The sequence below is a fragment of the Parasteatoda tepidariorum genome, chromosome 11, assembly GCF_982258835.1.
Source record: "Parasteatoda tepidariorum strain Cologne lab strain chromosome 11, Ptep-v5.0, whole genome shotgun sequence".
Classification (NCBI taxonomy): Eukaryota; Metazoa; Arthropoda; class Arachnida; order Araneae; family Theridiidae; genus Parasteatoda; species Parasteatoda tepidariorum.
Window position 1 is genome coordinate 4,873,924 of NC_141765.1, and position 16,144 is coordinate 4,890,067.

Here is a 16,144-nt window from a genome sequence, read left to right on the forward strand (position 1 = left end):
ATGTTGCTTACAAACCACGTTATACTGTCGTAGAAGATATATGCATTTTTAAAAAAAGAGATTCTTTGTGCACAGAGAGAGTTCCTTTTGTTACCTATTGTGCTGTTGTTTCTATTGCCTACTTGCAATGCCAACAAGCCTGCTTGGGAAACCAAGCGAATTTAAAGCAGATGGCGCATTTCTTGTTTTTAAGTGGCATCTATGGCCAAGAATATGATTTCAGTCAAACAATACATTATAGCCCGTTTCACAGGACACTTGAACCAGAGAATCAATCTCCAATTTAGTACTTCCAGAGGTATGGATTTGTTAGTGGATTGTAACTTCGAGGACTTTGTGACTTCGACAGATTTAACGTGCACCAGTCATCATTTAATACACAGGGTTTCTTCAGACGGCGGGATTCGAACTCCATTTCACTTGAACACGAGTCCAAAGTCTTACCAACCAGGCTATCCCGGCTTCGTTACCAATTGTTGTCTTAACTATTAATATATAAGAAAGACGCAAAATAGTCTAGGTAATTCACTTATCGAAACGAAATAAAGTTATGATAGTAGTACTTTTTGGGGATCTGTATCCTCTATTCTTGTTTAGTGAGAAGAATTTGTGTATCCTCTATTCTTTAGTGAGTAGAAATTCTGGATCCTCTATTCTTTAGTGAACAGAATTTTTATATCCTCTATTCTGGTTTTGTGAGTAGAAATTCTGGATCCTCTATTCTCTAGTGAAAAGAATTTCTATATCCTCTATTCTGGTTTAGTGAGTAGAAATTTTGGGTCCTCTATTCTCTAGTGAACAGAATTTCTATATCCTCTATTCTGGTTTAGTGAGCAGAAATTTTGGATCCTCTATTCTCTAGTGAACAGAATTTCCATATCCCCTATTCTGGTTTAGTGAGTAGAAATTCTGGATCCTCTTTTCTCTAGTGAATAGAATTTCTATATCCTCTATTCTGGTTCAGCGAGTAGAATTTTTGTATCCTCTATTCTTGTTTAGTGAATAGAATTTCTGTACTCTTAATTTTTGTTTAGTGATTAGAATATCTGTATCCTTTATTCTTGTTTAGTGAGTAGAATTTGTGTATCCTCTATTTTTGTTTGGTTAATGCATCTTATTTTTAAGGTGTTGACATTATGAAGAATTATAACCATTTCCTTTAACAATAATATTAAATTAAAAAGCTGAAATATCGTGCAAACTATGAGAAATATTACGAATCAAAACTTCTTGTGGGTTTATTGTGATGAAAACATACTGTTTGTGATTGTAAAATAGTACTGGCATTCCAAATGCAGTGTTTATTTAGAATTCGATCTTACTCTCAGAATTAGTCGAAATTGTTTTGCACTTTCTCAAATATTCGTTTTATAATACTACCTTTTGGTCTTATAGATGTTATAAGTCAAACACTTCCTTGCAATTATTTTGTTGAAAATACAAAAAACGCGCATTACATTCTGCATATAAATTTTATAAAATCATTGAATTAGCTGGAGTAAAGTATTCTCGTAAAAGCAGATAATAAACTTATTTCTGCACTACGTACTCTTGTTACAAACGACTGAAGAATGATGATTATCGGATTCATATCTGATATTTAAAGTTGTTTTTCGTCAAAGAAAATTAAAACTCTAAAGTTTGAATATTGTTGAGCTTTAATTTTAAATTGTATATAATACCTTACTGTAAAGAATCGTTTGGACCAATATTTTAAATATTTCAAAAAATATTCAACTTTTAAAGAAATTCACAATTCGGTGATATTTTCCCACTTAAATAAAAATCACAAACTAAATCGATAGTTCTCTAATTTTGCATACTTTTATGAGTTCAAAAAATACATTGAGAGAGTATCTAATCAAATATTGAAAATTTAAATTTTGAACACTTTTTGGTTTCACATAACTGTCGCTTTACTTCATATTTGCAATTCAAAACTTTCCAGGTGTTTTAATTTAAACTTTCTTTCAATTTAAATTAAATTTTTAGTTAAGGTTTCTGCAGAAGTAAAAACAATTGTTGACTACTTTTCTAGGGTCCTCTTATGATTCCATTTGTTCTTACAATGCCTGTAGTCGATTACCAAAGCCCACGGGACAATTGGTGCAGAATTTTAAATTGCCTTCATCTTGTAACTGGCCCATGTTTTGCTACATTTCTCATGTGTAAGTAAACGTACTTTATTTGTCATTAACAAAAGTATCATTATTTTCGTTAACACTCTTAGTATGGGAGGGAGGTTAGGGTGGACAGTCAGAACAATTCTTCTGTTGTTTATCTATTAAAATTTCTATTTAAGCATTTTGGCAAAACTTTTGTTTTCTATACAACTGGATAGCAACACACTTAATTGCTGATTAGCATATTAATGGAATAATAGCTTAGAGGTTCTTAATTTGCTCTTATAGCCATTTAGGACTATATTATGAATGAATCATGATTAATTATTTTTTTATATTCTAAAATAATAGAAAACACTATATTATGAATAAATATGTTCTTACATACTTTTAAATTGTGAATAATGAACTTTAAAATGAACAAACGGATCACTCTAAATAACTTTTGATCTAATGATCAGATCTTCAAGTTCTAAGACTGATTCTTAATGGTTCGAAGGGGGGACCTCAAATATGCTAATTAATTAGTGCAGATGATATTTTAAGTTAGGAAATAAGACTCAAAAATTTACTTTCTCTGAATAAACATACGCTTTTTTCGGTGGATTTGTGACCACCGTAGCCGCAACCTGAGAAACAAACGACTATATTTTGGGGGTCAGAAAGAAAAAAGGTCTTCCAACGTTTTTGTGTCTGATTTTGGAACTATCGTCTGCATTAATTAATTAGCATATTTGAAGTTACCCCCTCGAACAGTTAAGAATGAGTCCAAGAATGTGAAGATCCGGTTATTCAGGGTGTTATTTTGCGCACTGTACACACAGTTAAGAGGTTGCTGTAGACTTTTTGTGATAAAAATTTTGAATAATTATTAATACATCACTTATTAGGTTATTTAGTTATCCTAATTATATTACTTTATTTTATATTACTTTACGTTTTTTTTCTACATTTTAGGCTGTTATACATTGAATTTAATAAATTTTTGTACAATAGAAACTTTAAGGAAAACTAATAACACTACATTTAAATTTTAACTGCATTTAAATTTTTTTTTAAAACTCAAAATGCTGGTTTCCAGTATCTTTATTTTTTAAAGCGAATCGAAATTAATAATTTTCGAAATCCTGTGGATGATCGCTCGCATAATTAGAAATGGATTTGACTTGGAATGTTGATTTGTCACGTGTAAAAAAAAAGTATAATTTTATTAATTAATAAAACTAAATTTTTCTAATAAATAATATCAAATATTCTTAGAATATAGTAGCTTATCTTTAAAACAGTTTTTTCACATAGTTCGAATATAGTTCAGTTATTAGTAATAAATTAATATTTATGGAACTTTAATATTGATTGAAATTTTTTTTTATTATTTAATGAAAGCAGAACTTTTAGGTTGAAGTTAATTATATTTTATAAGAAGCATATTAAATGAATTAATGAGTTTTATGACGCTATGTTATGAGGATCGTGTGTCCAAACAATTTTTTTTCTTATTGAAAGAAGTTAATCAAAAATATATTTATCTAACTTAGCCTTCTTTAAAATAAGGATAAATGTTAAAAATTTAATAAAATAAATTCTAGATAAGCTCAAAACGATAATTGCTGTCAACTGGGGTTAATTTTTGGCAGTTTAAAACTTCTAGTTAAAATTTTGTGCCATTCTCTATCAGTAAGACTGAGGAAAATGCTTCTAGACTTTGTTTTGGGCTTAAAGAATTAATGTAACGCGTTTCAATATATGCTTCATAACAGTTTCTTTCAAAAAAAAAATTCAAAAACACAGCGGCTAAAGTTGTCCTTACCATTTAGCAGGAAACAAACTAAGCAAAACAACTGAAAATCATTTCAACATTATTAATTTTAATTGGACTACTTTAATCTATGTAAGTATAAATAACAAAATCCAAAATTACTTCGAATTTTTGTATTTTCGAATTTTGGATCGGAAAAAAAATTGGTCAAATTGAGTTATAAAATTGCAAAAATAATAATTTATTTTAAATAATTATTTCTCAAGAACTATTTGACTGACTTTTTTTTAAACTTTGGATTTTGACAATAAAATTCCTATAGCTTAAAATAATGTAAAAATTTATTTACATTATTATTCAAATATTTTTGTCTATTATTGAATAAAGGAAATAATTAAAAAGTAATTATAAACTTATTTTTTACAAGTAGTTACATTGAGATAAACTTATTTTATATTTGAGTACAAATTTTTTTTATTCGCTTCAAATGTTTCTGAAATATGGAGGAATACGAAAAAAGTGAAGTTAACATTAAATAGGACCAAACTTTCGACCGCTCTCTTGTGTAAACCAGTGTTCCCCAACCTTTTTATCACCGCGACCTGTCAACGTTTGATAATTTTACCGTTGCCCACTGGGGGATTGTTTAGATTATTTTGATTTATTAATTTTAATTTAATTGTATTTAAACATGCCTTCAAAATAAAATACAGTTACCCCAAAATATAAATAGAAGGTTAAATCAATGAGAGCCCTGAGCTTGTTTCTTTGCAATGAGACTGTTCCATCTGGGGGTGACACCCGAAGTGTGTTCCGTTGCTTTGTTTTGGTTGCTGTTACTGCAGAATCTAAAGTTCTTACCGCCCAGTTTTAATGTGGTTGGTAAGTAGTTTCTCATAAGGGTTTTTAATAAAATTTAAAAAACGTAAAGCTTTTGGACACTCCATTTGTAATATGCTATAATGGGCATTACTACAATTGCCAATCCTACGCCTGGAGCAGTGATGGTTCAGGGGTTAGAGCGTTCACCTTCCAATGAGGTGAACCGGGTTCGATCCGGCTAGCACTGACTCCAGTGCTGACGTAATATATCATCATAGACGGATCCTGGGGTAGAGCCCCCTTGCCCCCAGGTTAACAACGGGAGTTTTTAGTGGTTTTCCTCTCCAAGTAAAGCAAATTTCAGTTACTTCCATCAAAAAGTTCGCCACGAAGGCAAATTTCTCCCAGTACTTGATCCAGGAGTTCGCTTGTCTTCTGGATTGGTTTCAAAATTACAAGGCTACGGAGTCGAACATTAGTAGTCGTAAACCCAAAAAATTGGGTCGGCTGTTCAATGACGGTTATAAAATAAAATAAAAATTCTAAGCCTGAAAAAAAGTGTGAAGGTAAGCTACACTCATGTCCATAAATTAAGGATAATGAAGTTCAGGCACAGAAAGTGACAGAAGTCAAACAAATTTGACTTATTTGTAAAGTCTATGTATTAAACAAAAGGTAAGGAGAAAAAAAGATGCTATATATTTGACATAAATTAATAACAATTGCGATTTTTACTCCCTGGAGCAAATTTCAAAAACGAACCTATTTACAAAAAACAGTGTAACATGGTTAGTATGATTTTTAATACGGAGTATGTCTCCCTGATGATGCAATACATGCTGTACAACGCCTAGGCATGCTGAGTATCAAATTATCAATCTGATCTTTGTGAATATTACACCACTCATAAAGCAATGCCCTCCGAAAGTCCGGTAGACAGGAGGGAGGTGGTGGACGGGCTGCAATTCATCGGCCAAGCATATCCCACACATGCTTTATTGGATTCAAGTCCGGTGAGTATGCTGGCCAATCCATACGGGTGATATCCACCGATTGAAGGCATTCGTCTACAATGTTTGCACAGTGAGGATGGGCGTTGTCGTCCATTAACAGAAATTCAGCACTCATGGCGCCCCGAAACAAACGTAAATGTTGTTCCAGAATGACATCCTTATAGATGTGGCCTGTCATCGTTACACTCTGAACATGCAGGTCAGTTCTGGAACCAAAAATATTTCCTCCCCAAACGAGCCATCCTGCACCACCGTAACGGTGTCGTTCAATGGTATTGTCTTGGTGGTAACGGGTACCTGGCGCTCTCCATATGAGAGTCCGGCGAGAATCAGACTGCAAAGTAATCCTGGACTCGTCGGAAAACATCACACAAGACCACTGTTGCGGTGTCCACAACGCATGCTCTCTACTCCAGGCTAATCCCAGGCGACAGTGAGTTGCGGTAAGTGGAACATATCTGACAGGCCTAAGAGCATATAGACCAATGTGCCCTAAGCGTTTGTACACGGTCTGCCTTGAAACTATCGTACCGGTAGCTGAAGAGAGCTGACGAGACAGGTCTGATGCTGTGCTCCGTCTGTTTCTTTTGGCAGTAACTGCCAATTACTGGTCTTCATTCGGCGTTGTAACTCGGGGGCGACCTGTGCTGTAACGTCTACTCACATTACCATCATCTTGGAATCGTTGCCAAAGCCGGGAGATGACACTCTGGGTGATTCCAAGTTCCTCGGATACTTCCAGCTGGGTACGTCCACATTCCAGTCGTCCGATGATTCTGCCACGTAAAAAATCATCCAAATGCTTCCTTTGTGCCATAACTATGCGGTTATTGCACTGAAAGGCTTTTAAAGCGCTTGTGAACAATTTTACTTCTTTGCCACCATTCCTTATATACCCCTCTCTTACACTCTCGTCATTGCGACGTACTACCAGCGTCATCTAGTGGTTTCCTGTAATTTGTATATTCTTCTCCAGGATGTGTGTGATAATTCTGCAGGTGAAATTTTAATTTTAGAGTTTGATTTCCGTGTGATTCTGAATTATCCTTAATTTATGGACATGAGTGTACTTTAAAATCATCGTCTATAGCCGTTTGATGAAGATATCTTTTTATTCGGATTTTTCATTATCCGAATCGGCATTGGTCCTAATTGGTCCGGATAATCGGAGCTCTACTGAACACAAAAAGTAAAATCTCCATTCAATTTTTCCAGTTAACGTATATTTTTGATCTCTATTGTCTGGACTATTAAAAAATAGAACACATTTTTTAATTAAGTAATTCTATACATACAACTGAAAAGCCAAAATCTGTATTTGACCTCTCTTTACACATCTAATACTTTATTTTACTAAGTTTTTCAATTATCTTTAGAAAAATACATTAAAAATTGATTTGTTAAAAGTAAAAAAAAATTACCTATTTCACTAACATTGTCAATTTTTCACTTAGTTGGAACATATAGCATAGGAGAAGTGATTCCATTAATAGCCGTGGTATTCATAATATCTTGCATATTAGCTGGTATTCTGTATTACATGACTACACCAGAAGAGCCTCCAAGATTTCACACAGCTTTTGCTTTTTTGGGATTCTTTATTGCAGTGTGTTGGATTTATTGCATTGCAACAGAGATCGTCGTTTTAATACAGGTAATCCGACTATCTTGGAACGATTTTAAGTTAATACAAGTTGGTTAACATAAACTTATAACAGAAATATTGGCAAGGCTAAAAAAAAAAAAAACTTTTAATCTTTCGCGTGATAAGGCATGTGTTTTTCTCCTAGAGATCTTGGTTTTAGTTCGATTGCGAATAGTAAACCTAAAAATCAAAGAAAAATAATTGAAAACTATATCACAACGAGGTAGATTACTATATGTGCTTGTGGTTGATCGTCGACGTTTCAAAAATATTGTAATAGGATTTTCATTCAGCGACAAATTTTGAAAAAAAATCTGATTTGGTTTTCAATTAGTTCAGTTTCTTCCATTTATACCTTTACTATTTGCAGCGCCATCTGTCGATGATGTGTGGAACTTGAAAACTCTGAGAGGAAAATGCCCTGTGACAAGAATTGCTTTTTGATCTGTTTTCTAGATATAAATTTTTGAACACCGTCGGTTTTGGAACCCGTTTGGAATTTTGGAAGTCTAATAAATGATGCTTTGTATTAACAATTTGATTTTTTTTTGTAAAATTATTATTAAATCTCTTCCTCTAAAGAAATTTTTTTTGTTTTATTGTAGGAGGGATTCTAATTTAGTTGAATTTTGAGAGCTGTTTTTTAGAATCAAATTTTACAAAATTACATGTTACTGAATGTTACTTAATGTTCTTAGACTTTGATTATCAAATATCTTAGATTTCGAAACACTTTTGTTATGACATTTTTAAACATAATAAGATGCGTTAAAAACTTAATTATAAGAAATGAAATCGATTTCTAAATTTATTCAAATTATAGCCACAAGGCATTTTTTAAAAATTTGTCGTCCCGCAGTGGACAGATCGTTAAGACACGGTTCCCAGCAGATTACCGAAGTCAAGCATCACTGGTTGGAGTCAGTGTGGGTGACCACTTGGATCAATCTGCATAGAGTTCGAGGGTGTGCGGTATTGGTCCCCGTTAACGTAAAGTGCTCGACTTCGCACTCAGGTCGTCGAGCTATAGAAGTGCCATTCCCTCTGCAGAGGATCAAAATTGTGATGGCGTGTCTTCGGATCATCCTCAGGGATGCTTCCCAGACCGTCGCCAATAGCCCGTTGGGCAGCTCTAGTGCGATGTAAAGGAACTACAAGAATAAAAAATTTAAGCAAATTTAAGTTTATTAATTATGTTAAGTTTATTAATTAAGTTTCCAAAAGACCTCGATGATGACAATTTTAATGCTCTTTAAGGCTAAATTAAAAGAAATTAAAGCTGTCTCAAAATTTATTGGGGATTGAGCTACGGTAATCTATGTAGCCAAACTACTGTAGCTATGCTATAGTTTAATTTAAAACAACATGAAACCAGTATTTCTTTTGCACCCATTTATTATTTCATTATTTAGAGATCTAAATTAGCAGGAAATCATTTCCTCAATAGAAATCCTTCATCATCCACCATTTTTCACGAATTACGTTACCTTTTATCGCCTTTAAAGGGACTGAGAACATTTCTACAGCCACTTACAATTAAAACAGTACAGAAAAAAACTTATTGTTCCACAGTTTAGTTAAAAAAAAAAACATGGAAAATTATTATTCTTTCGAAATTTTTGAAAAATTATCTTCTACATATTCTTGCCTCTTTTTTTCTCCCCCATATATCAAATTCCTGTCAGGTGTAACACTCAAGACCATTATTCCTCCGATATGAATGGGTGTTCAAATATTTATTGCTAATCTAGATCAAGGGTTTCCAACTTACATGACGCCGGGGGCCGCAATTAAAAACACCAGTCAAACGGCGGGCCGCAACTTTATCAAAATTTTATACAGGATTCTTTTACGTTTGAAGGAACTTTAAATATTACTGTCAGACTTTTATCAAGTTGTACAAAACAAAAGTATTGAATTACAAATTAAAGTAAGAAGTAGATTTTTACCTGAGAATTTGTTTTTTTTTGCACCGTTGGTATGTTAAATTTCGCAGAAGCGAAGAATTAGTTTTTTTTTTTTTAACGAAAGAAAAGTATTTTAAACCTATATAGATTTTTTACAAAAATTGTCCGCAAAAAAATGACAACTACTATATTTTATCTAACTGGCCACAAAAAAAGGCTTCGCCGGCCGGATGTGGGCCGCCAGTTGGTAACCACTGATCTTGATTCTAGGATTGTAAGAAGCACCCTCTAACTTTTATCGACAGAAATTTAAGCAATTTATGTGTTCTAGAGCGTTTATTTATTTTTAATTAGGAAAAAAACATTTTAACAAGTCAATTAAACATTATACTAAGTATTTCAACATAATACTCAGCGTATTGTTTTCTTTTTTAGGCTGTTGGAGTTGCTTTTAGTCTCAGTGAATCTATCCTTGGACTGACAATTTTATCATGGGGAAACTGTCTACTCGGTAATTTTTCTTCTTACTATTTTCATATCATAAACACAAGCGCGAATAATTATAGGGGTTATTTAGAGCAAACCAAAGTGTCGCGTGAAATTATAAATCATTTCCAAACGAAAGATGAACACTTTGTCGATGCATACAACTCGACGATGCATGTATCGACACGTCTGATATGTCGACATACAACTTTGTCGATGATTTTTTTTTTACTTACTTATTAATTATTTGACCCTTAAGGTGTAGGTTAAATATAAATTATTACACATTTCCGTTACAACTTGAAAATCAAAAATGTTTAATATGCATTCCTCCTGGTTCATATGAATGAATTTATTAAATATCATCCATAAGTCATCTAAAAATACATATCTTTAAAAACATAAGTGATTTCTCTTCATATACTATACTGTATAAATTAATTGGAATAAAGTATAACAAATTTTTCTTGTGGTCTTATTTATACTATGCCTTTATAAAGATTGATAAATATAGTATGCAACAGTAAGTACTTTATATCAAACGTCTTCAAAGATTGCTGTTACAATAATTTTTATAACAGTATGTCTTAAAGATGTTTTGGCATTGACTTCATATATTAATGAGCATATTCTTTTGCCATATGGAACCAAACTTTTCTAGAATTAGTTATGATGCGTTTTTTTCCTGTCATACAAATTCATCTAAGTTTAAGACACTTCAAAACATTCTCAATTTGTTTTAAATTGGCTGGATTAGCCAGTATGAATACATTAACCGTTTCTTTAATTATCACAGGTGTCTCACTGAAATATCCTTTTAAGCATCTGAATAATAATATAACACTTGAGGGCTTAGGGGATGAAGCCTTCCAATGAGGTGAACCGGGTTCCGCATCTGGCTTGCACCGACCACAGTGCTGACCGCAGTGGTAGACGGATTATGGGTTAGAATCCCTTTGCCGTCAGGCTAACCGTGGGAGGTTCTCGTGGTCTTCTTCTCTGTGCGCTGCACAGAGAAGAAGACCACGAGAAAGTAATCGACGAAGGCAAAACTTTTCCCTATACTTGATCCAGGAGCTCCCTTGTCTTCTGGATTGGGTTCAAAATTACAAGGCTATGGAGTTGAACATTAGAGGTCGTAAATCCAAAAATTGGGTTCAATGACGGTTATAAAATAAAATAAAATAATATACACTTGCGGATCGTTAGCCAATTTAATATAGATATTTACTTACTTAAGCCATTTCCCAGTAAGCACACACCTCACGGCAAACGTAAGGCCGTAAGCTGGCATTCTAGGTAGGGTAACGGCAAAAGGCAAGTACAATAGGGTCCTTTATCGTTTGTTTTGAGGCATTTCAGGAAGAGGCGGAATAACTCTTCACCTATACAGGCCCGAAAAATAAAACCGTTGTTTGGCCTCTTACACTTAATTAGTTATTGGACCTTTATTGTATACTGTTGTTTGGCCTCTTACACTTAATTAGTTACAGGACCTTTATTGTATACCGTTAATTAAGTGTAATGTTACAATAGATTAATAATGAATAGATGCAGAGTTGGTAAAAAATGTGCTTTTAACTCAAAAATTTGAAAAAAATCAGGAGAGAATGGAAAAAATCCATAAAACGTTAACCGTATTTTTGAGAGGAAAAAAACAACTTTTATTATTCTTTGAAAACTGCTAATTTTTTACATAGAATATTAAAAACTTGAATTTTATTATTTTACTATAATCTAAATATACTTTATGTGGTATTACCTATTATATTTTTTAAAAAAATAATTTTATTAAAAAATAATCATTTTAAATTTTATTAAAATTTCTAAATAAATATATATAATTATTTATTTTTTCTTTTTGAAATCATTTTCTGAAGTATAATTTTTAACTCGAAATATAATATATTCTTTCTTTCTAGAAAAATTTAATACATATTCCCTTAAAAATAAGAATAAATATTAATACTTTTAACTAGAACAATTCCTTTGTTCATTGAGAAAAAGTTTTTATTTTTTCGATTGTTTATTATAAAATTTTGTTAAATTTATTGTATTAAACATGTACTTAAGAAAGACTTATTGAATTGAATACTTATTGAAGACTTTTTCTTATTGAAGACTTATTATTATTTTTTTATTGAATAAGCGATACATTTATTTTTAACGTTAAAGGATTCAATAAAAAATCCATCATTTTTGTAATTCATGGTTAAAAAAAAAAATCTAGTATAATTTATATGATAGCAGTAAAAGGCTAAAGGTCCGTCATTGTCTATTTTTTGTCATTTTAGGAAGAAGCGATATGAAAACTTTTCCCATTGTTTATGTTTTGGTCGCTTGAAAATTATTACTGTAAGCCCCAAATGAAATTAACATAAATTTTTTCCAGATTATGACTCCTTTTTTAAACCTTCTCTAAAACAAAAATGAATAGGTAAGTTTAAAATTCATGTAAATAAAAAAATCTATTTATAGAAAATAAATGAATAAAAAAATATTGTAAATTGCTTAAATCCTCCTAGAAATTATAAATATCTTGAATTTAGAGCAAGGATTTTTAATGAGATGGGCTTTTTTATTACATTAATTTACTAACTTTTATTACAATTTAAGTGTTTTGTAATAATGAATGTATACCATTTATAATAGTAAACGCTTTATTTATATAAATTGTTTTTTATTTTATTTTTATTTTAATGTTCATTTCAAATTTACTATCTTAGTTTAATCACTTACTTCTTAAAAACTGGATTCAAAATAGTTTAAATGGTCTTAAGAATTTTGAATTTTAAAAAAATCGTGTTTAAATTTTCTGACTGTTTATAGCAAATGTCTAGTCTAATAAAGTAAATAACTTTTTTTCCCCTAAACTTTTAAGCAATACTTGAAAATAATAATTGTTTAGGAAATTTTATTCTTAAATATACGTTTTTAAGTAATAAAAATACATTTGGATATTTTTATTAATTAAACTTCAAAATATTAAGCAAATAATTTTTTTTAAAAACTTATAATACAGAATATAAATAAAAATTAAAATTATACTTTCAAAACGTTAATTATATTTATTTTTTATTTGCATTACAAAAATATTTTTTCATGCAGCATTAATTTATTTTTAAAATAGTTTATATACATTAAGGAAAAAAAACTGTTTTGAATGCAATACATAGATGGCGCTGTTTTTTATTTTTTACTTTAGACGTGTTTTCGAGTCCTGCGGATAGATGGCAGAAAATATAAAGTGTAGGGTCTTGTAGGGTTGCCTTTCTTTTAACTTTGATAGAATTTCGCCAATTTACTCAGAATGACAATCGGTACGGCTTTTGTCCAGGCATAACCAATTGAGGACACTACGGCGACAATATCCCCCCCCCTCTCCCTTCTACTTACTATAGTCAAGCAAATTTATCATTCATGTGTGGCAAGGGTCTGCACTATTTATTCTAGCATAAAATGTGACATAAATAAAAAAATGTTCTACTGCATATTGCCTTAACCAATTAAATAGCGGAGTAGTTATTTAAAACCATAATTGCGTTATTGAGTTTTATTTTGAAACTAAATTCTTTAAATAGCAAATTAGACAAAATTAAACATTAAATTTCTCTGTTTCAATCTTTCTTTACACTACATTCGTCACATACTTCAATTCAAGTGTTAATAAAAATAGCATTGTATTTAAAGCTGGAAAAAATACAAAAGTTACAGCAGGATTGAAAAAAAGTCACCGATTTTTTCTTCTACGAAGTCGATATAAGATTTAAATAAAAATTCATTGTGTGAAAAATTACTCATTTTCCAGTAATGTTCCCTAGTTGTAGAAAAATGAAAGAAACATAACAATACAAAATAATAAACATACATTTAATCATTTTAAAATGTCATTTGCAAAATGTTTCCTATACATGAATTAAAAACATTGTTTTTTTCTCACAAGGGGTTTTGGGTTAACAAATTTTAAAATTGTGCTATGTTTTAAATCTTAGGAACTAATAACAGAAATATGGCTGAAATATTAAAATAACGGTAAGAGAACCGAAATTTTATCTGTTTGTCCCATTAAACTGTAGGTATAGTTTTAAATTTACGGTAAATTTGCAAATCAATATTTCAGAAAAGGCATAACTATTTAGACGAAATTGAATGATTATGTAATTAGAACTAAGTGGAGCTCTTTTAACCATAAACTGGTGAAAAATGAAATAGTATTTCATGCTGCCGAATCGACTTGGCAATTTTCATAGTACAAAACGAATCCAATGAATCATTTTCATACCTCCTTTTTAAAGAGTGCAGTTCTTTTTGAACTAATTTATTGAAATCCGGTTAAAGTTTGACGTTAATTTAAAAAAAATTCAAAAACAGGTCATAATTCGTAAACATGCTAATATTTAAATATATTAAATGTTTTTCAGATAGTGACGATAATTTATACCTTGACTGCAGCAGATAAATTTTTATCAATTGATCAGCTTCTACAGTCCTTTTTTAGAGACAATTTTAAATATTAATCATACGCTTACTGATAATAGTTGTTCGACACAATTTATTTTTATGTATCCTTGTTTTCTACATGGAGGCACCGTCACCTGTTCGCTACGCTCGATAATCCCTGTAGTTGAATCTCATTCATCAAGTTTGAAATAATTGAAGATCAAGTACAAATTGTTTTCTTCCACTTTTTTAAGTAAAAATTACGATTGGATTGCCAGCAGTTGCATTTTAAGGATTCCTAAGTTTTGACAAATGAAGAAGAAGGAAAAACGGTCTCGCCGAGAGTTATTACGCATTGAAGATGTTCTATGGAAAAAGCAGTTTATGCCCGCGCGCAAATTCGTTTTTTTATTCTCTCAGAACTAGCGGTATTTGGCACAAACTGTTCTTAACAATGTTCTTAAAAGTTTTTTTTTCCTGAAAAGTCGATTAAAAATTATTTGCTTAATGTAAAATTATTATACTATTATTTAAGTTCATTATATTAACTTGTTAATTTTGACAAAATAAAAAGGATAGCTGGATTTGAATGATAAATAACTGCGCTTAAAAAAATTACATTTTAGAAAGGCAGAGTGTGCGACACAATGAAAAGGATTTATAAATTAGAAGTAATTTTTTCTTGTTAACCGATCATATAAGAAACAATTCTTATTTCTCTTTATTCTACACATATTTTCAAATGTCGGTATAAAATGTCGAAGTTTTATATTTGGCAACACCTAGCCTTTTTCTATATTTTTTTCTTTATTTTCATTATTTTTAATATTAAGTCAAGAGGGATATTATGAAAATCGCGTAAATGAAAACTTTTTCCACAACAATCAATAAATAATTATTAGTTAAAGAAAAAATGAAAAAAAAACTTTTAAATTGTAATAACTTTCAAACAAATAAGAGTTTCTAAAAGGAAATAAAGACTCTATGTTACGGTTAAAAACAAATTTGGCTCTTTCAGCATACCAAATTTAACTTCCGCAGCTGAATTCTTGCGGTCACAGAGCGGCCCGCATGTTATTTTTCTAACAAGTATAAGAGTAAAAATAATCTTGACTTAATTTTAGAATTATTTTTTAATTCCATTGTAATCTCCGTTCAATTTCCTACATATTAACGTAATTTGAAGTTTCTAAATCAAACAGTGTTTGATAAAATGTAACGTTAAGTTGAAAACCCCAAAACAGTGGCGGTATCAGTGACCTTTTCAGTTTTCTGACAGAGAAGGAAATTTATTCAGTTTTCTGACAGAGAAGGAAATTTATTAATATCTGCTCGTTTCACGTTAATTTAACAATGCAGTTTATTTTTCCAACTTCATATAAAAAGAATTTTCAGGAATGGTCAGTGTTAATGCTATTATTCTAGGTTCTCATGCGTTCGCACTTTTCGATTAGACCAATTTAATCGATTAGATTAACTTCAACACTATTATCTTAAGTAAAGAATTCTAAGAGTCATGAAAAAAATCATGATAGCATCTCGAAAATCAAAAAGCATCTCGAAATGATATAATTAAAAATAAAGAAGATAATTTTTGAAATTCTTGGAATTCATTGTTTTACAGACTGACCTTTTTCTTTTTACTTTCACCAGAGGGTAATTTTAATAGTGTTACATTAAATTACTTTAAAGCAATTTTATATTCGTTTTATAATTAACTTATACACAACTATTGTTCTTCTTTTTGGCAGCAATTATTATATAAATATTAATACTGAAGAAAGAAAAGAATTTTCTGCGAAACGTATATTGGCTGGAATTAAAAATCAATTTAGCCCATTGACTGACAAAAGGACAAAAATTAATTTAGACACCTTCTGTAATTAATGACGACCTTAAAAAAAATCTATCCAAGAAAAACAAATGATTAATGGGTATCCAGTGATTGG

At 30.9% G+C, this 16,144-nt stretch overlaps 1 protein-coding gene across 1 annotated transcript in view; it reads left to right on the top strand.

The window, feature by feature from the left end:
* LOC107437019 (mitochondrial sodium/calcium exchanger protein) overlaps nucleotides 1-16,144 on the top strand; it is a 65,963-nt gene that overhangs the window by 33,335 nt on the left and 16,484 nt on the right. The window contains exons 11-13 of the mRNA XM_016048882.4: nucleotides 2,039-2,168; nucleotides 7,172-7,371; nucleotides 9,705-9,780. Coding sequence (XP_015904368.2) covers nucleotides 2,039-2,168; nucleotides 7,172-7,371; nucleotides 9,705-9,780 — 406 coding nt within the window. The remainder of the gene's footprint in view (nucleotides 1-2,038; nucleotides 2,169-7,171; nucleotides 7,372-9,704; nucleotides 9,781-16,144) is intronic.